This window comes from Antechinus flavipes, chromosome 2 (genome assembly GCF_016432865.1).
Source record: "Antechinus flavipes isolate AdamAnt ecotype Samford, QLD, Australia chromosome 2, AdamAnt_v2, whole genome shotgun sequence".
Taxonomy (NCBI): Eukaryota; Metazoa; Chordata; class Mammalia; order Dasyuromorphia; family Dasyuridae; genus Antechinus; species Antechinus flavipes.
Window position 1 is genome coordinate 547,877,181 of NC_067399.1, and position 24,423 is coordinate 547,901,603.

Below are 24,423 nucleotides of genomic sequence, written 5' to 3' on the forward strand. Positions count from 1 at the left end.
ACTTTCTACATATCTCTTCCTAAGATTATCTTACTATATGCAGAAAGGTAATGCTCCCTCTGTATTTTAAATATTTTTTTAAAATCTATCAACAAATTTGTATTCTTACAATATGGGATAATTAGATTTTTTTAATATGTTCCAATAAATGAGTAGCATACACAATTGAAAACTTAGCCTTAAAGATTCTTAAGAATAAGTTATATTTTCAGAGGTAGTATGCCTTTATATATTTGTGGTTTGTCTTCCTTTTCTTTTCTACACTTAACTCCAGTTAGCTTAATGTTAAGTTACTATTGGCCTTTATGCTGCTTTTCACCTAAAGTCAGTGTTTAGCGTTGTCAAGTAGGGATCTTCAGGGTTGTTAAGTGTTGCATATACATATCTAGTCTTTGAGGGAGTCATGATCCCTTATTGATAAAACTGGGATTTGGAATTAAGATGACATCTGAGCTGACTTGGATCTATGAAACTCAATTTCAGGTGGAAAAGATGTACCCCAGCTTGCTCATTTATTACTATGGCTTCAAACTTCACCTGTTGTGCTATATCCTAGCTCAAAATTTTGGAATCATCTTAGCTCTCTTCCTCTATCCCCAATCCTCCTATTGCCAAGGCCTTTGATTGTTTTTCTCTTCAGTCTCATCAGTTTTCCTTATACACTCATTACTAGCACTATTATTTAGGTTCCTTTTTTTCTTCCTTTACAGAACCCTTTTTTATACTTTTCAGGTTTAAAAGCAATAGAGTAAATCACTTCAAGAATTTCCTGCAAAATAAGCACTTGGTTATTACCTTTCTCAAAAAGTTGATTTGAGAGAATAAAGTGAGAGGGAGCTAGAACTTTGACCTAGGTCTGCAAACTCCTAAATGTGATACTTTCCAATTCTCCATTGCAGAAGGTTTCTAAATAGTGTCCCTGCCCTTATTTTGTCTCTACTCCAATTTAACCTTGGTTGGCAGAGTAATTTTAGATCTTGCCTTATAATTTTACCCATAGGGAAATTGGCAGTGAAATAGTTAAAAGACAAACTAAATAGGTAGTAGACAGATGAGATTTGAATTCCGGTTGTAAGGCTTAACTACAATGTTTTCTCTTCTCTACTACTATACAGTCTTCATGGATATACTTGATTGTAGAATAGGGGCAGGTATTCTATAACTTAGAGATGCCTCCAACAGTTGATTTGAAGATTAAATAAGGTATCAGTCAAGTGTTATATAGATGTTATAGCTGTTTTTCATTAGCTGAAAGTAAAACTACATATCAGGAATTTATTCTTGTCTTAGTCAACATTCTGTTTTGGATTAGTTAATAGGGTTTAGAATGAACAGGTCTTTTTGAGACCATCTAGTATAGTGTATGTCAAACTCGGGATCAGGCCACCAAACCGTACATAATTCCTGTGGGCCACAGATTAATTTAGAAAACCACTTGTCTTACATGTCTTCAAACATTTGATTTGAATCAGATTTAATAACTTAAAAAACATGTGTGTGGGTCACATGTACTACTACAACCATTCAGTTTTGCAGATGAAAGGGATCTATAAGAGTATATCATAACATACAAACCTAAGTTGGCCTCCATTGGTTAAAGCAGGTTTCTAACTCTTTACTGCTAGTAGATTGAGTCATGTAAGCAGATAAATTCAAGGGAATACATGTGTTAGAAAATAAGTTCTCCCCTTGTTAATTTGTGAACTTTTATATCTGTTGGTAGGTAGCATTCTACCTTATGGCTCTCCCTGTAGGGGTCCTTCCCTGTGGGGGTAGTGCTTTGGATCATTGTCAAAACTCATTTTAACCATGGATTAATGTCAATTTACAGGGACTTCCGCTGACTCAAGAAAGTATAAAAAATATTCAACTTGTACAGCTATGATGTTTTTGGAAAATGTGTAGCAATTTTCATGATAGAATCAAAATTCAGAAATTTCTGCTGGTTAGAATGCTAGGTTGACTAGATATAAAGGTAATGTCCTACATCTGGATTTTAAAAAATTTGTTAAAGAGATAGCATAGAAGATATACAATGTAACGCTACATCCTCTGCTGTACTTCCATAAAACTTTTTGAACCCATATGTAGGACATTACCTTTATATCTAGTCAATGTGATAACAGTAGAAATAAAGACCTAGAAGTTTTAGTAGGCTATAAACTAAGTATGAGTTAGAAATGTTAGGGCAACCCCCTTGTCTTTCTCCCTGCCCCCATCATAATCTTGAAGCTATTAGTAGTTTTATTATTTATGAAATTAGGGAGGCTTAGAAATCTGATTGGAATGTCCTTTACAACTCCACATGATGCAAGGAAACAACTTGGTTAATCATGCTAAAAGGATTTAAAGATGGAAAGCATTTGAGATCATTTAGTCCAGTCCCCTTCATTTTATAGGTGAGAATACTGAAGTCCTAAGAGACTATATCAGCGCTAGGATTCAAACCTAGATCCTCTGAAACTGAAACCAATGCCCTTCATACTGTTGTAGTCTGGAGAAGAGAAAAGAGGTCAGTACTAGAAAGATTTTTAAAATAATCTACATGCAGATGTTAAATGAATAATAGTGGGAATTAAGAGTGTAGAGAAGAGAATCCAGCACAGAACTGTAAGGAATAACTTGGAAAAAAAAAAAAAAAATTGGACAAAGTCAAGAAGCCCTCTATGTGTTAAGCACTAAAGATATGATTTTTTTTTTAATGAAAAGCAAAAAAAATCCTTATTCTCAAGTTCATAGTTTAATGGAGGAAACAATGTACAAAAAAAACTATTAAAACTTTATTTTTAATACTTTGGAGATCATGAACAAAAGACAGGCATTGGAATGAAGAGCTCAGGGTAGACATTGCTGAAAGTAGTTTACAGCGTAGGAAGCGGATGAGAGTTCCAGGCACGAATGAGGAGCTGTTAGTGGCTCTAGCAAGACTTGGCGACAAAGCGGGTGTGTGAGGAGTAAAGAATGAGCCCTTAGGTGACTGGGAGGAACACAAGCACAGAGAAAGGAGTCGCACACAGTGGGGTCTGAGTGAACTAGGGAAACCTTGACGCTCAGGCGCATTTGCGTCACTTCCTCCGGGGGGCGGTTCCCTGAGCACATCCGGGTCGCTCGCCCGGGTTTCTGGTGACTGGGGCCGCGGAAGAGGCGGCGGGGACGAACTAAGGGACTTCGCCCGGGCTCTGCGCCTCTTCGGCTCCCAGCGCTCAGCGGTGGAAGGCGTTTTCCCCGAAGGTACCGGAGGAGCTGGGCCAGGCCGGGGTGAGGAGAGAGAACAGCGCGGCCCAGCTTGCTCTGCTTCTCCTCCCCACCCCACCCCCCACCCCCGAGGGCCCGCCATCGGGGCGGCGCGACTTTTCCTTCGGGCTCGGCTCAGGGGCCCAGCCGCCCAGGCCTGACCCGGCCGGTTAACGTGGGCCTGCGAAGGGAGGGTGCGAGATGCTTTGTCCAGGGTGGGTGGTTGTAATCTTTTCTCCAGGCGGTGTCGGCCCCTGTGCGTATGGGAGCTTCTCCAGCCCGGGACTCCCAGACCCGCCTGGCTTCGCTGCTGGAACCCCCCCAGAGTCATCCTCTCTTTTCTTGAAAGTACTGAACAACAACTTTAAACTGGGTGTCACGTCCTGACAATAAAGCGGCCCAACTGCTAGTATTTTTCCCGCGTTCTTACTTGCCCGGAATAGTTTGTTGTTGTTGTTTTCATCTTGTGGGTATAGATTCAGTTGTAGAATTTCTCATACATAACCTGAGAGAGATCTGCCTCTGCCTTACTGTCCCGTCCTTGCCGTTTGAACTAGTTGATGTATGTAGTCTCCGACTTCTTCCTCTGTGCTGTCAGGGGGGTCATCCCCAAGGCTTTTTTTTTTTTTTTCCTAGATGTAATTCCAAGCAAAAGACATAAGTGATTTGTTTAGGAAGGAAGTTTGCAAGATACAATTCAGCAAACATTAAGAACCAGTGCCGAGTCAGTCTTTGGGAAAAGTACAAAATAAGACACAGTAAGTTTTAGGATTCTGGAAAGACTGATAATTAAAAACGAAAGAAAGAAAATCGTTAGCGTATAAAATACTCAAGATACCTGGATGAAAAAGATTTTAATGATGGGAGATGCCCTACTGTGGTGAAATTGTAGTTCCCTCTGTCTTCTGATTCGATGAGACTTTTGTGCTTTGCTAAATTTACCTTTTTTAGGGTTTTTAAATTTTGATATGGGGAGAGGTTAAGGGGAGACAGGCAAGCTGGATGCCAGTAGAACATATTAACTATATTCTTTTTTCATAACTATTCCCCTTTTCCGTTGGCATGTTTTTTTGGATAGTTTTTTGCTTCTATGCATTTTTCCTACACAACGTGTATCGCCTATGACTTTTTATGGGTGACTTGAAACTTTATTTCTTTGGTGTCTGGAGTCACATGCTTTAAGCTATATATGTAACCAAAAGAACTGTTTTTGGCCAGGGCTTCTAGATTTGTGATTTCATAGGTAGGAAGAATTCTATCCATCTGTGAAAAAAAGTGTCCACCATTGCATAGTAGTAACTCCTTGTAAACTTAGTCTCAGAGTACTGCTTAGGCTACTGAGAAACTGAATTGCCAGAGGTCACACAGTATGTGGCAGAGGCAATATTTGAACCCCAGTTTTAAGGACCTTATAATTGATTCTCTTTACACAGCACATTTCATCTCAGCAAATTCTCTCAAAAGAACATAGAAGATGGGTCTTTCAAGAAGCCTGGGGTCATTAAAAGCATTGTGACTTTGCAGGTGCAGTCCAGACCTTCACCTTCTCTTCTTGGCCCAGTTCATTTTCCATCTGAATTGTCTTGTCAAAGAAAGAAAGTCCTTATGGACCAGTTCAGTGGACTGTTCATCAGCTACATAGTATAGTCTGAACTATAAACATTTTTTTAATCATTTGGATTTTTTTTACCAGGTCATAGAGACACAATTCTTAAGATATCAGATGTCATTTAGGAAGTTCCACAATACAGGAGATCTTTTATTGTATGCAGAGCTTGATAAACAATGTCATTTTAAAACATGTGAAATATCCCACCATATTTGTGTCTTCATCTTCCAATTTGGACTTCGTACTGAACATTTTTAATGCAACAGACATCTTTGGTAAGGATTTCTTCATGTTATATGTTGCTTAACATTTTATTTTTTCCCTCAGTAGTATTTGTTTTTCCAAATACACAAATATGGTTTCCAATATTTTTGTAAGATTATGTTCCATTTTTTTCTCCCTCCCCCTTAATTTTTCCCTTTCCCAAAACAGCAAGCAATCTGATATAAGTTAAGCCTTTTAAACATATTTCCATACTTGTCATGGAAAAATCAGACCAAAAGGAAAAAATTACCAAGAAAAAGCAAACAAAAAAGGTGAAAATACTATGCTTTCGTCCACATTCAGTCTCCATAGTTCTCTCTTTCTCTCTGGATAGGGATGGCATTTTCCATCCCATGTCTATTGGAATTATTTAGAATTCATTGTATTGCTGAGAAGAGCCAAGTCTGTCACAGCTGATCATCACATCTTGTAGTTACATATACAGTGTTCTCTTAGTTCTGTTCATTTTACTCATTGCTTAATATTTTAAATCAGAACATCATAGAATGATGTTATCTCTTTTTTAAAGGTATTTTGACCAGCATACTCCCTTGCTTGGCACTCAGGCTGCTGCCCTTCAGGGTGCTATGGCTATTACATTCTTTTGCTAGGTCTGTCTTCCAGTTCAGGTAGATGGGCTCCAATACCTGAGCTGGGGAACCTGTACCTTGAAGAACACCCAGAATATTGGCACAAGTGGCGGAGGATGGTGCAGTTCAAGAATGGCACTCCCAGCCTCCCTCTTCCTCCTCTCCCTCTATCCAAATATCCAGATATTAAATTTTGGTCTAGCTTTTCCCAATTCATGTCTTCCATTGTTCACCCTTTTCATTCTACTTTATTTTTTTAAGATTTCATTTTGTCCTGAACTTCTTCCTTTGATTTCTTCTATCTGTGGGATATTTATTGGCACTCTTCCAAGATTAGCTACTCCTCTAACACTTAGATACACAGGACTAGGAGAAAAATCAATATAGTCTTTGTTTCATGCTGCTGCTCTCCTACTGTCACTTGTCAAAAACCTCTCTTTAGAGTTCACTTCATCTTGACCAGAGCGTTGATGCTACCATCTATAAATCTACATGTAGTTCATTCTTTCTTCTCCCCAATACATTTAGTATCTGGCTTAGAATCAGAGATAACTAGATAATAATGGATAAAACACTGTCTGGAGTCAGGAAGATCTGAGTTCAAATTTATCCTGAGACACTTTATAACTGTGAGTCTGGGCACATCATTTAACATCTCAGCACCAGTTTTCTCAATTATAAAAGCTTCTTAAAGTAGTTGTAAGATGAGATTGCAAGGTACTTAGCACAGTGCATGGCTTAGTAAGCACTTACTAAATGCTTATTCCATTTGAGTCATCTTTTCTATCCTAAATCCTTCCCAGTTGGAAAACCCTAGCTTCTGGGATCATTTTCTTTATCTCTCATAAAATCTGTCTCTAGACTACTTCAACACCTTCCTTCTACCCCACTCCACAATTTGTTTCAATTCCTAAGATAATTTCTAGGTATGGTTCTGCATATTTCTTTTTTTATTTTTATTTTTATTTTAAATTTTTATTTAATAATTACTTTATATTGACAGAATCCATGCCAGGGTAATTTTTTTTACAACAATATCCCTTGCACTCATTTCTGTTCTGATTTTTCCCCTCCCTCCCTCCATCCCCTCTCCTAGATGGCAAGCAGTCCTATATATGGTTGATATGTTGCAGTATATCCTAGATACAATATATGTTTGCAGAACCGAACAGTTCTCTTGTTGCACAGGGAGAATTGGATTCAGAAGGTATAAATAACCCGGGAAGAAAAACAAAAATGTAGATAGTTCACATTCGTTTCCCAGTGTTCTTTCTTTGGGTGTAGCTGCTTCTGTCCGTCATTTATCAATTGAAACTCAGGTCTCTTTGTCAAAGAAATCCACTTCCATCAAAATATGTCCTCATACAATATCGTTGTTGAAGTGTATAATGATCTCCTAGTTCTGCTCATTTCACTTAGCATCAGTTCATGTAAGTCTCGCCAGTCCTCTCTGTATTCATCCTGCTGGTCATTTCTTACAGAACAGTAAGATTCCATAACATTCATATACCACAATTTACCCAGCCATTCTCCAATTGATGGGCATCCATTCATTTTCCAGTTTCTAGCCACTACAAATAGGGCTGCTGCAAACATTTTGGCACATACAGGTCCCTTTCCCTTCTTTAGTATTTCTTTGAGATATAAGCCCAATAGAAACACTGCTGGGTCAAAGGGTATGCACAATTTGATAACTTTTTGGGCATAATTCCAGATTGCTCTCCAGAATGGTTGGATTCGTTCACAACTCCACCAACAATGCATCAGTGTCCCAGTTTTCCCGCATCCCCTTCAACATTCATCATTATTTTTTCCTGTCATCTTAGCCAATCTGACAGGTGTGTAGTGGTATCTCAGAGTTGTCTTAATTTGCATTTCTCTGATCAATAATGATTTGGAACACTCTTTCATATGAGTGGTAATAGTTTCAATTTCATCCTCTGAAAATTGTCTGTTTATATCCTTTGACCATTTATCAATTGGAGAATGGCTTGATTTCTTATAAATTTGAGTCAGTTCTCTATATATTTTGGAAATGAGGCCTTTATCAGAACCTTTAACTGTGAAGATGTTTTCCCAGTTTGTTGCCTCCCTTCTAATCTTGTTTGCATTAGTTTTGTTTGTACAAAGGCTTTTTAATTTGAAGTAATCAAAATTTTCTATTTTGTGATCAGTAATGGTCTCTAGTTCATCTTTGATCACAAATTTCTTTCTCCTCCACAAGGCTGAGAGATAAACTATCCTGTGTTCCTCTAATTTATTTATAATCTCGTTCTTTATGCCTAGGTCATGGACCCATTTTGATCTTATCTTGGTATATGGTGTTAAGTGTGGGTCCAGGTTCTGCATATTTCTCAAAAAGGACTTCAGCTTTTAAACACAACTTCTCTCAATTCAATTTGTTATTTAACATGAGTTTTGTAGATATTTAAGTACTTAATTATATGCTTGACACTGGCTCTCAGATTCCTGTATCACATTATTTTTGTGTGTGTGTGTCCTCTACCCACACAACTTGGAATCAAAGTTTGAATCTTGCATTTATTACTTGTGTGATTTTGGGTGATTCATACTCTTAATGCTTCAATTACTTCTTTAGTAAACTTAGTTAGCTTAAACTTCACATCCATGATCCCATCCAGCTCTAAATCTGTGATCAAATATTTAAAACCCCTCACCAAAACTCAACTTTTAGATAATTGCTATATCCAAAGCACAAAATATTTAGTCACTTGTTTATGGTGAGTACTTTATTGAAATGTATACTGTTTGATTTCTTCTATCTGTGGGATATTTATTGGCACTCTTCCAAGACTAGCTACTCCTCCTGGTTGGTTTTTCTCTTTTTAACAGCCCTATAATTTTATTGGTGTGAGAAACTCCTGACATGTGGAGGAACATAATGACAAGTGCTTGTAATCCTTGTCTTTAGGGGAGGCTAAAGTTGGTAGATACCTGACCTTAGGCATTCTGACTTCTGGTGGGAGTAAAGTTGATCCAGCCTCTACATGAAGTCCAACACTAAAATGAGGATTGAGGAGAGGCTGTGATGGTGTAGTACTAGGGACCCAGCTTTCTTAGGAGCAGCAATCCAGCCCAGGTCAAAGTTTTCATGCAGTAGAATTCCATCAGCAGAAGAAGTCATTGCTTTAAAAAAAGACCTGGACAAGATAAAGAGATCACTCTCAAAAAAAAAAGGGGGGGAGGGGGGTGGTTTGCGTTGCTGCATTTGTGAGAGGCACTCTTGACCCTTAGCTTCATAATCTTATGCTTCTAATCCACTAAGCTATGCTACTTATATGTCTTATACATATATATAATTAATGCTAATTTTTGTGTTCTTTAGGACATCCATGAAAACCTGATATCTGTGGGCAGTTTTACAGCTGGATGATAAGAAAAATTGAACTCTTCTTCTTAAGTCATGGCATATCAATTATATAGAAATACCACTCTGGGAAATAGCCTTCAGGAAAGTCTCGATGAGCTCATACAGGTGAGAAACACGTATTGAGCCCTTCTATTTAGATAGTTTTACATCATCTCATATCTCATTGGCAAAGCACCAGGCACAACTTTATCTCAGAAGTTAGTAATTTCAATATTTTAGTGCATCTTTGGTCTCACTGGTGTGGGTATTTCCCCCCGGGTGTGCTGGTCCATCCATGCCTTTCTATCCTATGCAACTCTTGTCCTCCTTAAATTCTACCAAGAGAATTGACCTCACATGTAGAATTCTTTCTGTAAAATCTTTTTACATTCTCTAGGTACCAAATGCAATCCAGGGACCATCTGTCAGTTATCCTGGGCTTTCATTACAAGATTAGCATACTCCTTTTTTCAGCCAGACATTTATAGATGATACTTTTCATTCCATTTTTTGCATGCAATTTGTCACCGTTAACACTTCAGTTTTATATCACCAACTGTGTCATTAGGATTGATTTAATAGCGGCTAGATATCATAAGAAGACTGGATTTGAAGTCAAAAGGACCTCAGTTCATATATTGCCTTGGCTATTTACTAGTAAGCTTTGTGACCCTGGGCAAGTCACTTTACATCCCTGCTCTTCAGTTTTCTCATCTGTAAAATGAAAGGGTTGGACTCAGCCTAGATGATACCTACATGATAAACTCTGTCCTTTATGTACTTCAGACTTTATTTTGGATCTTGATGCAAGCTTATCAAATATTGGCCTTAATTTCATCTATAACTTATGGAAGTGAACTTGCAGTTAATACAAAATATGAGTAACTCAATTTAGAACAAATGTGTCATTGAAAAATTTGGTGTAAATCAAATTTACACAATTGAATTATGGATATTTTAATGTTAGCTGTAGAAGGTGAAAACTTCTGGGATTTTTTTTTTCCCCATTTAAAGGAATACCACGTGGAATCCCTAAGATGAACAGTCATATCCTGATATAATCTTTTTTTTTTTAATTATTTAATTAAATAATGAATGTCCCTAACTTGTATTGTACTTATGATACTTATTGTACAATATTGTACTTATTGATATGTACTTAGAATCAGTATCATAGAATCATAGGATTAACAATGTTATTGGAGATATTATTACCCAATCTTCTTATTTTATGTTAATAAACTGAGGTTCAAAAAATTTAACCTATCTGAGCTGTTAGTGGTTGACAGAAGACTAGAAACTGGTATGATTACAGTCCTAGTCTCTTTCATGAGCTTCAGTCTTAAATCACCTGTTGCTTGCTTATTGTATGACCCATAAATATTTGAAAATTAACATATATAAAAGTGAGCTCATTACTTTTCCTCTCACACCCACCTCTCTTCAGAATTTTTTTATTTCTGTTGAGAGACCAACATCCTTCTAGTTACTGAGCTTGTCAACTTTATGGTAAATGTCAATGTCTCACTTCCCCACCCCACATGTTGTGAGATCTTATTCATAATTTTCAATTCCCTTCTTTCTACACATATAAACACCACCCTAGTTCAGAAGCCTCTAGCTTGGATGACTGTTCAGTTATGGGATCATAGAACGGTAAGGGACTTGAGGGCCCTCTGATTTAGTTCAGCATCACTTCCTCCTGTTTCCCCCCTCCATCTACACTTTGCCTGCTTTATAGATGAGGAAAAGGAAAACCAGGGAAGTTAAGGGATTTGTAGAAATTGACAGGGATAGTATCAGAAATAGAATTTGAATATGGATCTCTTACTGAAGAATCAGTTCCTCTTTCAATGTATTACATCTTTCCTTCTTAATTTATTCTCCACACAGTTGATATTTTGATTTTCCTAAAGTATAGGTCTGACCATAATAACTTTACTAACTCCCCATAAGTTGTTACCTCTACAATCAAGGGTGAAACCCTCTGAAACCCTCTGTCTAATATTATAAATCCCTTTAACATCTTGATCCTCGTCTGCCTTTCCAACTTTGTTATATATTACTCCTCTTTTTTGGCAGTGTCAAATTGTTTTGCAAATCAAATTAACCTTGTTATTGTTTCCCCTACACACCATTCCATTTCCCATCCCCACACTTTTTCATTGTCTGTCCCCCTTGGTTATAATGTAATCTTCATCGTCATCTTTTAAAATTCTTGGTCATTTAAAAAGTCAGCTCATCTTTCCCTTTCAGCCTTTCCTGACTCCCATTTCCCACCTATCTAATTATTAATGCCTTCCCTCTCAAAATTATTCTATTTTTTAAAAATATGTAGCTTATTGTTTTCCCTGATAGAATGTAAGCTCCTTGAGAGCAGTAACTTTGATTTTGATCTTTATATCCTTGGCATGTAGCACATAGTAATCACTTAATAAATGTCTTTTGATTGATTTCCAGTACAACATTAGTTACTGACAGTATTGATAGTTGGGTAATTAATGTCATATGAACTAGAAAAAAAAATTTGAGGAAGGAGAACCAGGGAAAATTGTTATATTTATAACTTTGTATGTTTTCTGCTTTAAGTGATAGTTGTATCCAAATGTCTATATTTTGTCAGAAGATATTGCACAGTTCTCAAATTTCACTTTTTGCTTATCCTATTGTCATGGAAATAAGGAATTTTAATGTACTTGGGGTGGTGGTCAGGAGGAACAGTATGGGAAACTGTCACTGTTGTAGAATTTCTGGCTTACTTTCATATAAGCCTTAAGCATTAAATTCCTATACTTTGATATATTTGGAATCCATAATGAAGGAAATGAATTGTGGCCTTTTTACTCAGTCTCAACAGATCACCCCCCAGCTTGCCCTTCAAGTTCTACTTCAGTTTGACAAGGCTATAAATTCAGCATTGGCTCAGCGAGTCAGGAACAGAGTCAATTTCAGGGTAAGGATACTTATCTAAACCTAGACTCTTGCACATTGTTACACGGAGTATTTTTAAGGCCCTTACACACTTATGTATCTATAGTAAGAACAGAATGATGGCTGTGTAACATTTTGAAAACTCTTGTGTAACACTTCGAAATGTTTCTGATTGTTGTTACTTTTTTTAGATGAGCTTATGTAGTAGGTTCATCCTGCATACAAAAGGTGCAGTTCTTTTAGGCCTGGTTCTGTGTGTGACGGGGCCATATTGTGTCTTTGTAACTGAGTTACCATTTGCCCAGAAACTTTTCAATAGCTGTTGAATCAAAGCTATTCTTTAAGAAAAAAATTGTATTCTCAAACATCCACACTCTAGCATAAAAAAGGCTGAGAATGATAATGGGACTTCTGGAAACTGCTATTTTTTCTGGCTTCCTTACCTAATTTGTGGGGCCCAGACAGATGGTAATGGTGGCCTTCTTTAATCAGTTTAATTCTGTCTAATCTTTTATACTGATGTTAACATGTTAAGAGGATAAATTATAGCTGAATAGATATGGTCTTATTCATTTTGACTGTAGATTCAAAATGAAGAACATATGGGGAAGTATTTTTTCCTTTTGCAATGATATAATATTATCAAACAAAGCAACATATTGAATAGTGTTGATAATGTTAATGTGACTTTGTATAATTTGTTTATTTATTAGATTTAAGTATTCTTTATCTGTATTTTATCTATCTAAATTATGGTTATGCCGATATAAAATAGAGCAAATAATTTGTCATTTCCCTGCCCATTTAATGAAAAGATGCCTAAGCAAAGGAGCCTACATACAAATATTTGGTAAATATTTGTTGATGATAAAAACCTGCCAAGTTAGTCTCCCTGTGCACATGAATGTTATCCTAAGTGCTACATATGTTTTGAATGTAAATATTTCATTATAATAAGGATTTTTGTTTTCTTCAATATGATCATTTGCAGATCATAAGGAGTTGATAACTTAGTTGCTAAGTCTTAGGTCAGAGAAATAAAGTCCTTATAAATATTCTTGTGATCAACTAAGAGAATGACGAAAAGTGAAACAAAATATAGACCCACATTATAGTTAATGTTAATGTGGTACTTTAAAGACCCCAAAACACTTTGCCATCTGTTTCCTCATTTGAGTCCGACAACAACACTGGACAGACTTAGGTACCACAGGTATCATGAACTCTGTTTTATAGGTGGGAAAACTGAGAGATTAAGCCTATAGTCTCACAGGAAGTGTCACAGGGGGTTTGAACCTATGTCTTCCTGGGTTCCCACACTCCTATACCATTTTACTTCTCATTCTCAGTTGATGGCTCCACAAGCACACAAAAAGTTGTGGTGTTCTGCCACAGAACTTGATTGGTTTTGAATTCAGGGTATTTGCATACATGCCTCTCTATCACCACTGGTGGGAAGAGATGTAGAAATGGCATTAGTGTCTAGGTAATGAATTACAGCAGTTTCAGTCATTTTTTAAATTCCATTTTAAAACCTAGTATGTTGTTAATTATACATAAGCATAACTTTTCTGTTGCAGTACTTTTAACTAAAATTCAAGGCCATTTTGCAAAAAATAAAACTTTAACCCTCAATTTTATGACATTTACATGAATGAAATCATTTGACTATTATAACAGGGTTGGTTTTATTTCTTTTGAATTAGAGTTCATTTTCCATAGTTTTCATAATGAAGATTTCAGGATTCCTGAAAGTAGATACTATGAAGTAAAATCTTTTTAACTAAGTATCCCAAAGTGATGTGTTGTTTTTTAAAGGGAAAAAAATTGATGTGGTAACAATACTTTGGTACCCCACCTTTGAACAAAACCACTGCAGTACCTTGTAAAAATTTTGTAAGGTGATGGTTGTGTTTGCCTTTTGACATTGCTTTCAAAATTATCTATTGAAATTATTTAAATATTTAAAAAGTACTTAATGTTAGTACAATTTGTAGCAGGACATTTAAAAGGAGAAGAATTGTGAGTACATACAAATTGGGGTACTAAAAAAAAAATCACAAAATGCTTCTTAGATATTATGAAATTTTGAATTTCTCTGTTGCATTTTCTCTTCAGAATTATCGACAATAGTTCTTTATCTTTACTAAGATTTCTTTTCACTTTAAACCGAGTTACATGTCTGACTTTGAATTTTAAAAGTGCCTTGTATTATATTTATGTTAACTGCCTTAGAAAGTAGATCCAGTGAATGTTAACTTTTCCCTGGAAAACAGAGATTTTATTTCAGTTACAGAAATTAATAATGAAAATTTGTCAGGTTAACACGTGAAAGTTTTGATTTTTTGAAGCATTGTCCGCTAAAATCTTTTAAATATTCTTTTAAAAAATTTATAATGGTGAAAGTTAGTGCAAGTTACATAAGACATTGAAAAAGCAAAAATTGCCTGCTCTTTACAGGGCACTGTCAAGTGCATTTTGATTTGACTCACCACATTCAGATTAGTTCTGATTTCTATTAAAACCTATTCCTTTTTTGCAGCAGTCAGGTGCACATAATTCTTTAGTTTTCTCAAGTGTAAGATCCTTAACGTTTTAGGTGAACTTACATATTTCAGCCACATGAGGGCAATCAAGATAAACATTTAGTATTTTGGAATTTTACAATTCTGCTATTTCATGTCCTTGAATTATAACTGGTAACTTTTTAGTAAGTGACACAATTTTTCATTTTATATCTAAATGAATTAAATCATCATGAAGTGTTCTTCCCATATTTCTACTTTTCCCTTCTCTATTCCATTCTGTATTCTCAAGTTTTTATAGAAGTATAGATTCCTTTCAAGAAAATAAAATTGTAAGTTAGATTGCTCTTGACTACTACATTCATTGTTTACAATTTTAGTACAAAACAAGATGTGCTACTGATAACTAAAATAAGAAGTTGGGTTCTTAATCTTCTAGCCCAAAAAGGTCAGTCAGAAAAACAGTCACAGAATATTACAGGACTAAAGGAAATTCTGCTCTACTTCCCTGCTCCTTCTCCACCCCTAATTCACATCCCTAGATACCAATGTTTTCTCCCATTACAACATGAAATAAGATGGATCAGTCAGAATGGAATCAGGTAGGATAAGTAAATCAGGTCAGCAGTTGTCTGCATCTTAGGGTCTACTAAAGCTGTCAACAAGCCAGAACTCCTTTTCTTCAGGATTACGTTTCAGAACAGTTAACATTGTTTAGTGGGTTTTTATTTAAAAAAAAAAAAAATTAAAAGCAATACATATTAAACATGAAAGGTCATCAGTTAATATTTAATTTGTTAAAGATACTTAATTTTACATTATAAGAATCCCATTAATCTGAATTACTGTAAAAATTGTACCATAAAAGATTTCTTTGAAAGGAAAAAATTTATTGTAAACTATGCCCCAGTTTTATACCAGCTAGATTGGGGGGAAAGAATGGCCTTGTATTTGAACCAGTCACATGTTGACTTTTGTTGATTTTGTCTAAATGGCCTTTATGAAAGGAAAGTGAATCTTTTCATGGTGAATGTAAATGTTTTCTTTTAAAGGGCTCTCTAAATACGTACAGATTCTGCGATAATGTATGGACTTTTGTATTGAATGATGTTGAATTCAGAGAGGTGACAGAGCTTATTAAAGTGGATAAAGTGAAAATTGTCGCCTGTGATGGTAAAAGTAAGTGTTCAAATGTCTTAAAACAATTTTTATATCTTATGACTGATGACTAGTTTGTTGATACTATATTGCATATGTCTTTAGAAAATGCTGTTGGTTCAAAAAAATCCAGCTAGCCCGTTTTCACACATATTATGGTAGTTATCTGTCCAGAAAAGAGTGGAGGAAAATAATGTGAACTTATAATGCATTTAGTGTTCTGAGATGGAATATCTAGTCTTTACTCTAACTGGGCCTTCACTCTATTCAGTCCATTTTGTAAATATTTATACTTTCCTTCATCAAAAATCCTTTTTGTCTACTTTAGATATGTATTTTTTACATGAACCACATTATTGTACCAAGTTCTGTTTCTGCTTCAGTTCCAGTGATTTAATGTTCTTTTGTCTTGTTTGTTTTCTAAAACATGACAGTATGTTTCTTGGAGCTGATGATTCTTGACTCCCTTGTATGAAAGGGAAAGCTGTTGGAAAGCAAACATGAATTCCTTTTCTAAGTGCTTGTTAATAGCTATTGAGCTAATAAATCAGGAAAGAGAAAATTATGGCAATTAGTTAGAAAGAAGTAATTACTATATAACTATACAATTCCCTAATAAGGGAATCTGTTCCTTCATTATAGATTTACTCCCAATAGTAAACTATTCAAGTGTTTCATAGGCTCCAGTGATTAACTCTACATCAGTTTTCCTCTCCCACTGTACTAATTTATTTTTATTTGTCTGAATCTTTTGGGTACAGGGGGAGAGAACCTAAAATGTGCCTAATAATTTTATTGCAAAAACTCCTTGTAAGTACATAGTTGAATAGCAAAAGGAAGAAAGAAATAAAGTTCACTGTCTTCAAAGAATTAAGAACAGATTATTTCCTGAGGTCTTTCAGACCTTAGAAGTGTTCCAGGAAGGAACATTTATATTCTTTTATTGTAGCATTCCTAGGAACAGGTAGCTTTTTTTAAATTTTTGATTTTAATTTCCTTGACAGATGACAGCTATTATAAGTTACAGTTTACTTTGGTTATAATATCTTTAAAATTTGTTTTTTATTCCTTGTAATACTTTGATGACACACATAGGCAGGCACCTCAATAGAATGCAAGCTTTTGGGGAGTAAAGAATGTTTCATTTTGTTTTTGTAGCTGCAGTGCCTTGCATAGTACTTGGCATAGAATAAACAGTTATAGTTAATAGTTCAGAAAATCTCTAAATGTGTAGAGGGGATTTTTAAAAATAGATTCTTGTATTACATTTAGGCTCATAACTCTTACCTTCATCAGTTTCTCTTGTTTTGCTAGCTGAATAACTTCACTGTTATAGGCTATTACAACAAAAGTAATTTTAAATATAGATATAATTAGAATAAGATCTCATTTTTAAAAGGTGACTTGTCCAGCAACTTCTACTACTTTGAAAAAATCCAAGAATCAGAAAATAAGCCTGAAAAAAGGCAGCCAGGGCCTATGTACTCAAGATTCAAGAGAAATATGCCTTCTCTTCTCACTTAGCACCTGTTGATGCTTATGTTAGACACATTCTCACAGAAATAAAATTATGTTTTTCAAATTAGAAACAGCAATTTAGGTTGGGCTACTTAAAGGCACATTGAGCATAATATATAATAGCTAGTAACAAGGAAAAGACACAAATATAAATGGAAAGAAAATATTCTAGAAAACCATTTGAGTCTATTTCTTGTAAAAAATAAAGAGCCTCATATACTTATGTAGCCCTTGAGGACCTCACTGCTAATATATAATGGTATAATGAGGTGATAATTCATGAAGATCCTAAGTATTCAAGAAAAGAAGAAGTTTTGATTAGCATAGTCTTTAAGATAATAAGGAAGCATATGATACATTTTGGAAAGAATTCTATCCTAATTAATCAAAAACAGATTAGTGTTTTTAATTCTCTTATATAAAACACTTCTTTCTTTGACAATGCAACAAGTTAAATGAAACACTGCTGTCAAATAGATCTCATTTTTAAAAAAACTAACTGGCTGAAAGAAAAATAATCATCATTTCTGCTCAGAAACTTTTAATTACCCCTGAAAAAAGTCTTAGTTCTTTAGCTTGACATTTTGCTTAATCTGATTTCAGCAAATACTTCCCAGTTATATACCCTCTTAAATTCTAAATACACTCTTTTTTATTTGCCATGTTCTCACTCAATTTCCTGATATTAATTCTGTTGTATCCCTGCCTATACAAAGATTTCTCTTACTTTTTCCATCTCGAAGTGATCTTTCCCTCCTGTCTCTCAGCATTTTTTGTCTATTCCTTGGCTATGCACTATTCTTCCAATTTGTATTAAAGTTCTTTGTGTTTTCCCCTATTAGTCTATAAACTCTTTCATGATCACAATGATTAGTCATACTTAAATTCCCAGTGTCTTGCACAAAATAAATGGTTAGTAAATGTTAAATTGTTAGTCAACTAACTTTTTTAGATATATGTTATGTAAATGTACATATGTGTATATGCACATACACACACTGCTTCTGCACTGTCATATCTTAACAGAATACAAACCTTTTATGGCCAAAAAAAAAAAGAAAAAAGAAAAAGTGGAGAACAGAACCTAAAAATGTAAATAATAAATAGTTTTGGAATGAGAATGTAAAATAACTGGTTCTTCACAAATACAAAATTATTCACAGAAATGTTCACATTAGATCTATTTGATTTTTTATCTACCTCTAGCAATGAAAATTGTTTTTGATAAAATGTATAAGTTGTTATTTTACTACTTTGAGGCTTTTTTCCTTAATAGCACCTGTTTCTTTCAAGAAATCTTTTTTGCACTGACTCATTTAATAAACATGAAAATCAAGTTGCTCTATTCCTATTCAAAAAAAAAAATGAATTTGTACTTTCTACCCCACCCCCCTCTGTTTTTTTAGACACTGGCTCCAATACTGCAGAATGAATAGAAAAATGGTTTGTCTGTGCCATTTTCTGTTAATATGCAGCACTTGGGAAGAGAAGCAAGGAAGAGACTGTTTAATTTATTCTAGCAATGCAGATACGACTACACTGTGCTAGACTATCTCTGAGAATGCTTGTAGAAAGCATATTTCTGTAGTGTTTTACATCACCTTTATTATACAGCATGAAGAGAAATACCTTTTTTAAATGACAAATCAAAAGTTGTTGCCTTCTTATGAACATTCTTTAATAAACTTATTTAAAAACTCAGCGTGAAATAGTAATTATTAAAAAATGTTGATGTAATAATTGAAAGTTAATGAGCAGATAAACATTCTGAAATAATATAGATATATTACATTGTTATTCTCTTCAGTATCCTCCTAACTTTATATCTTGGAACTTCTTTTGTAAGTCTCAATATTAACATTCTTAAGTATAATTGGAAAACTCATCAAAGGTACACAAGTTGTTGCAACCTATTCATAAAAATATTACTGTTGGGAACATCACAAAAGTAAAAAAAAATGCTTATGTTATCAGATGACTTCTAAACCAAACATTAAAATAGTCTCCAATATTAATGGAAATCTAGAAATGAAGTCTACTGTATTGACTTTACCAGTCATTAGATTCTAAAATCCTTGCTAATAATTACTTGCAACAGATAGCCTAATATTGATCAATTATAGTCTGAAAAGAGACAGGTGAGTGGCTCAGTGGACACAGCTCTGTGCCTGGAATCAGGAAGACCTGAGTTCAGATTCAGCCTCAGACACTTATTAGTTGTGTGACTCTGTGGAAGTTATTCAACCTCTGTTTGTCTTAATCTCCTGAAGAAGGAAATGGCAAACCATTCTAGTTTCTTTCTACTGGAGAAGGAAATGGCAAATCACTCTAATTTCTTTGCTAAGAAAACCCCATGTAGGGTATTAATGCATTATGTCCCATGGGGTCACAAAGAATCAGATCTGACTATCAATGGTAGGTAAAAGAATGTGAAAAAACCTTATTGTCCCTCTGAGTACACATAACAAAGACGAAGCACTTTTTAAAAAAACTGTGGTAAACAATAAATAGCTTGAGAATATTAATCTTCCAAAAGTGATTGGATGTGGATTAAGGTTATTTGCTGTAAATCAAAGTCAACTCAATTTTTCCCAATAAAGCACTCTGGATGGTTTTATTAGCACAAGGCTATCCCTTAAAGATTCATTTTCCACTCCTGGAGAATGTAAAGGGAAATATCACTAATATTCCTAATGTTATTGGTAACAGTTGATTTAATAATGCATTTCCATGCACAAAATAACTTGAAGTTTGTTCTGCAAATATAAGTCATAATGAACATATACAATATTCTATTTTGAAAACATATTTAGTAATAATAGATATGATTATATAATGTGAAATGTTTCTTTCTTATTCCTAATTGCTTTCTCAGATTAGATAGACAATATGAATTACCAGTAGTTGATGTATGAAAAGCTTATAACCATAGTGATTTTGTTTTTAAAAAATACAGGCAATGTGGATCAGTGGGTTCAAGAAAGATCATGCTTGGGAGTGAGGAAAACCTAATTTAAATGATGCCAGTAACAATATCTGAGTGACAAGTTACTTATCTTTGTGTATCTGTCCCTATCTACCATTTGATAAATTTTTGATCTTTCTCTGCTTGGAAGAGAGTAGGAGGCAGTTTCTGCATGGGGGTTTAAAAATAAAGTGAGGGGAGCGGGGAACATTCTAAAAGGCAGGAACTCATCTGAACTCTAACTCAGTCCCTTTCAAACAACTTAATGCTTCAGAGTTGCAGAACCCAAAAAAAGGATGGAATGAAACATTTTCTAGCCCAGAAGGTGGGCTGGAAAAGTCTGTTGCATCAATCATCACAGTCTGCACAGTTCGTCACAGCCTGCACCCTAGCACATCAGCAGTGAGCTCTAGGAATTGAATCAGTAGCAACAATAAGCCTTCAGACAACTATTCAGACATTGTAAAGGTCCCTTTGCCAACCTATTGCTCATACCTGGATCTGAATCACAGTCACAAGGCATGTAGGAACACTAGCACATCAGAGTTCAAGGCCAAAGGGGAACAGGGACCCAGGTCACAGTTCTGGAGCAGAAAAAAAGTACTTGTGGTCAGTCACAGACACAGCAGAGGCTAGGAGAGGAGTAAATAGCTCTTTACAACATACCACCTTAAAAGAATCTAAAACTTGCAGGTCCCCAAATTATCTTTGAAAACAGCTGCACAAAAACTCAAAGCTTGAGTCTGGTTAAAAATCAATTAAAATAAAGGAAAAATTGGAAAGAGAAATGAGAGTGATGCAAGAAAATGATGGAGAAAGTTAAGAGTTTGGTAAAAGAGGCCCAAAACCCAGAATAGAACTAATGGTAAAAGAGGTGTAAAAATCTAATGAAAAAAAGAAAGTCTTAAAAAGGAGAATTGGCCAAATTGAAAAGGAGGTGCAAAAGCTCACTGAAGAAAATAAGTCCTTAAAAATTAGAATTGGGCAACTGGAAACTAATGATTGAGACATCAAGAAATAATCAAAAATTTAAAAAATTTTTTAAAAAAATAGAAATGTGAAATATCTTGTTGGAAGAACAGCCAACTCAGAAAATAGATGGGATGATTATCTAAAAGTAAATTAAATAAAAATTAAGGGATGAGAAAGGAATGTACTGAAAGAAGGAGAAAAGGAGTGGTAGACTGGCATAAATTCTCACATAAAAGGGATAAAAGAGCTTTTATAGTGGGGGGGGGTGGAGAATGGGGTGGGAGAAGCTAGTGAACTTTACTCATCAGAATTGGATTAAAAAGGCATTGGTTCAGTTAGGGATAAAAATTTGTTTTACCATATAAGAAAGAAGGAAAAGAGGTTAAAGGGTGGGGGTTGGGTTGGGTGAGTGATTAAAAAGGAGGGCTGCAAATTGGGGGAGGTAAAAGAAGGCACTTGAAAATGGGACAGGGTGAAAAGGGAGAGTAAGATATGTAGAGAAAATAGGATAGAGGGAAATACTTAATCATAACTGGAAAAAAAAAGTTACAGCAAATTTCTCTGGTAGTCTTTATTTCTCAAATATAGAGAACAGAATCAAATTTATAGAAAGACATTCTTTAATAAATGGTCAAAAAAATGAATAGGCAGTTTTCAAGTGAAATAATCAAAGCTATCTATAGTCATATTAAATAATGCTCTAAATGCAAGTTAAAACAAATTTTGAATTATCAACCCTCACCTATTGGATTGGCCAATATGACAAGAGAAAAATGACATTGGAGGAGATGTGGAAAAATTGAGACACCAATGCATTGTTGATTAAGTTGTATACTGATTCAACCATTCTGTAGAGCAAATTGGAACTATGCCCAAAGATATTTAAAAGAAAGAAAAGGAAGACAACTTATGTGTACAAAAATATAACAGCTCTTTTAATGGTAGCTGAACAAATTGCAGTATATAATTGTGATGGAATGCTGTTGTGCTATAAGAAATAGACAAATAGGATGATTCATAAAAAAAAAAAAAACAAACTGGAAAATATACATGAACTGATTAAAATGAAATGAGCAGAACCAGGAAAATATTGTGCACACTAATGGCAGTATTGCAAAATAACAACTGTGAATGACTTAGCTATTCTCAGCAATAAAAAGATTCAAGACAATTCTGAGATTTGTGATGAAAAAAATGTGGTCCATCTCCAGAGAAATAATTAATGGAGTTTAAGTACAGTTTGAATCACACTCTTTTATTTTTTTTGGTTTGTTTTCCTTCAAACTCTAACATAGGGTTATGTTTTGCATAACTGCATATGTATAACCTATATCAAATTGTTTGCTTTCTCAATGGGGATTGACTAGAGGATGCATGAGAGAGGAAAGGAGAGAATTTGAAACTTATACAATTTTAAAAATGAAAGATATGAATTGTTTTTGCATGTAATTGGGGGAAATTAAATTGAAAAGAAAGGACTGATACAATGGTACAGAATAATAATAATAATTGCATTTATATAGTGCCTACTGAACACTTTCCAAATCGCTCATATGATTCTTACAACAACCCTGGAAAGGTAAGTGCTGTTATTAAACCTAGTTGAGAAATTCAAGGTAAACAGGTTAATTAAATTGCCCAATAGTAAATATCTGAGGCTTTATTTGAACTCAGGTCTTCCTGTGAATGGAGATACAGACTCAAGAGCCTGGAGACAACATGCTAAAGAACTATATTCTATAGGGTTTAAGCATTTTTCTCTGCCTTCAGAGTTAGTTTTGACTCTTAATAAGCATCTCGATATTGAGTGAAATGTTTGCCCTTCCCTAAGTAATTTGTGGTAGCTAGATGACACAGCAAATAAAGCCCTGAGCATGGCATCATGAAAGCACATTTTCATGAATTCAAATCCAACCCCAATACTTATTCTGTAACTCTGGGCAAATTACCTCACCTTGTTCACCTCAGTTCCTCTTCTTGTAAATAAACTGAAGAAAAAGGCAAACCACTCCTTTATCTTTGCCAAGAAAACCCCAAAATGGGGTCACAAAGAGTGGGACACCACTGAAATGACTAAACAAAAAGATTGAGAGATTTAGATCTTTAAAACTCTAAATTTACACCAAAAGGTTTCTGTGAGTAAGTTCTAGCCATCTTTCAGTCCAAAGGCAACCAGAGCCTTAGTGAGCATGAAACAGTTAACTACTTTCTGAAAGATTTTGAATTCAAGGGCTCTGGATACAAAATACACTGTGCATTAGGATCTCTATAATTGCCTAAGTCATATAAGATCAGTTCCCATTCTATTAAAATCTAGTTTTCTATGAGAAATGTATAGAATTGCTGCTGTTCCACTCTCTGACAGAAGACTATATAGTAATTGCCTATCTGTTAATTCATGGTATCAACATTGTGTTTTCTCTCCCTGGAATGAGTGTTTGTTTTTTTCCCCTACATCTACACAGTAATTGAGAAAGGCTTTTAAAATCTGATCAACAGCTAGATTTTTTTTCTTTTTGATTGGCCATGGCAAATGAACTTATTCCCTAATGCACCTCCAGAAACAAACAAACTTGTCTAGGGTCAGAAACTGTAAGGCAACTAGGTACCACAGAATAAATGCTAGGTTTGGAGTTAGAAAGATTAGAGTTCAAATTCAGCCTCAGACACTCATTAATTGTACAACCCTGGGTTAATCCATAGACCTGTTTGCCTTAGTTTCCTCATCTGCAAAATGGAGACAATAATCTTCCATAAGTTTTTGTGAGAATCAAATGATATAAAGCATTTAACACAGCATCTGGCAGTAGTACCTACTATATAAATGTTAATTTTTATTAAATTATCACTGCTCTCATAACAGGTGCTACAATGTTATTGAGGTTGCTACTGTTATTTTCCCACAACCCAGTTCTTGCTTCAGCTACACTAATTCTCAAGTATCTAGTTTCCTGCTTTGGATGTAGTAAGTCCCTAATAAATACTTGCTGATTTGCATGGAATGCAATGCTGATTATCTAGATATCTCTCAATGACAAATTATAATCCATACTAAATCTGCCAGCTCGGAGTATTAAGAGAAATGGGACAAGAAAGGCTTATAATGCCTCCTTTATATCCGCTGAAGTTCCTAGTTACCCCCAATTTATTCTGAGTTGGCTATTTCCACTGATGTTATGTATATTTGTTAAGAAAGTAAGTTCCAAGTTTATGACAGAATGTGTTGTTGCTATCTTTTATTCTATCCTACTTCTAATGCTGCTTTTGCTTTGAACTAATTGTGTCAG

General features: G+C 35.0%; 1 protein-coding gene across 3 annotated transcripts in view; it reads left to right on the top strand.

Moving 5' to 3' along the window:
* The first annotated feature begins 3,114 nt into the window (after nt 1-3,114).
* Nucleotides 3,115-24,423, top strand: part of GTF2A2 (general transcription factor IIA subunit 2) — an 82,961-nt gene continuing 61,652 nt past the window's right edge. Inside the window, exons 1-5 of one of the 3 annotated variants that reach the window (XM_051980944.1) lie at nt 3,118-3,231; nt 9,044-9,193; nt 11,916-12,020; nt 15,576-15,702; nt 18,606-18,900. In XM_051980944.1, the coding sequence (XP_051836904.1) occupies nt 9,122-9,193; nt 11,916-12,020; nt 15,576-15,702; nt 18,606-18,631 (330 nt within the window). In that variant the 5' untranslated portion in view covers nt 3,118-3,231; nt 9,044-9,121 and the 3' untranslated portion in view covers nt 18,632-18,900. Of the gene's footprint in view, nt 3,259-9,043; nt 9,194-11,915; nt 12,021-15,575; nt 15,703-18,605; nt 18,901-24,423 lie in introns of those variants that run through there. The other 2 variants (XM_051980942.1, XM_051980943.1) reach the window with 2 other exon arrangements.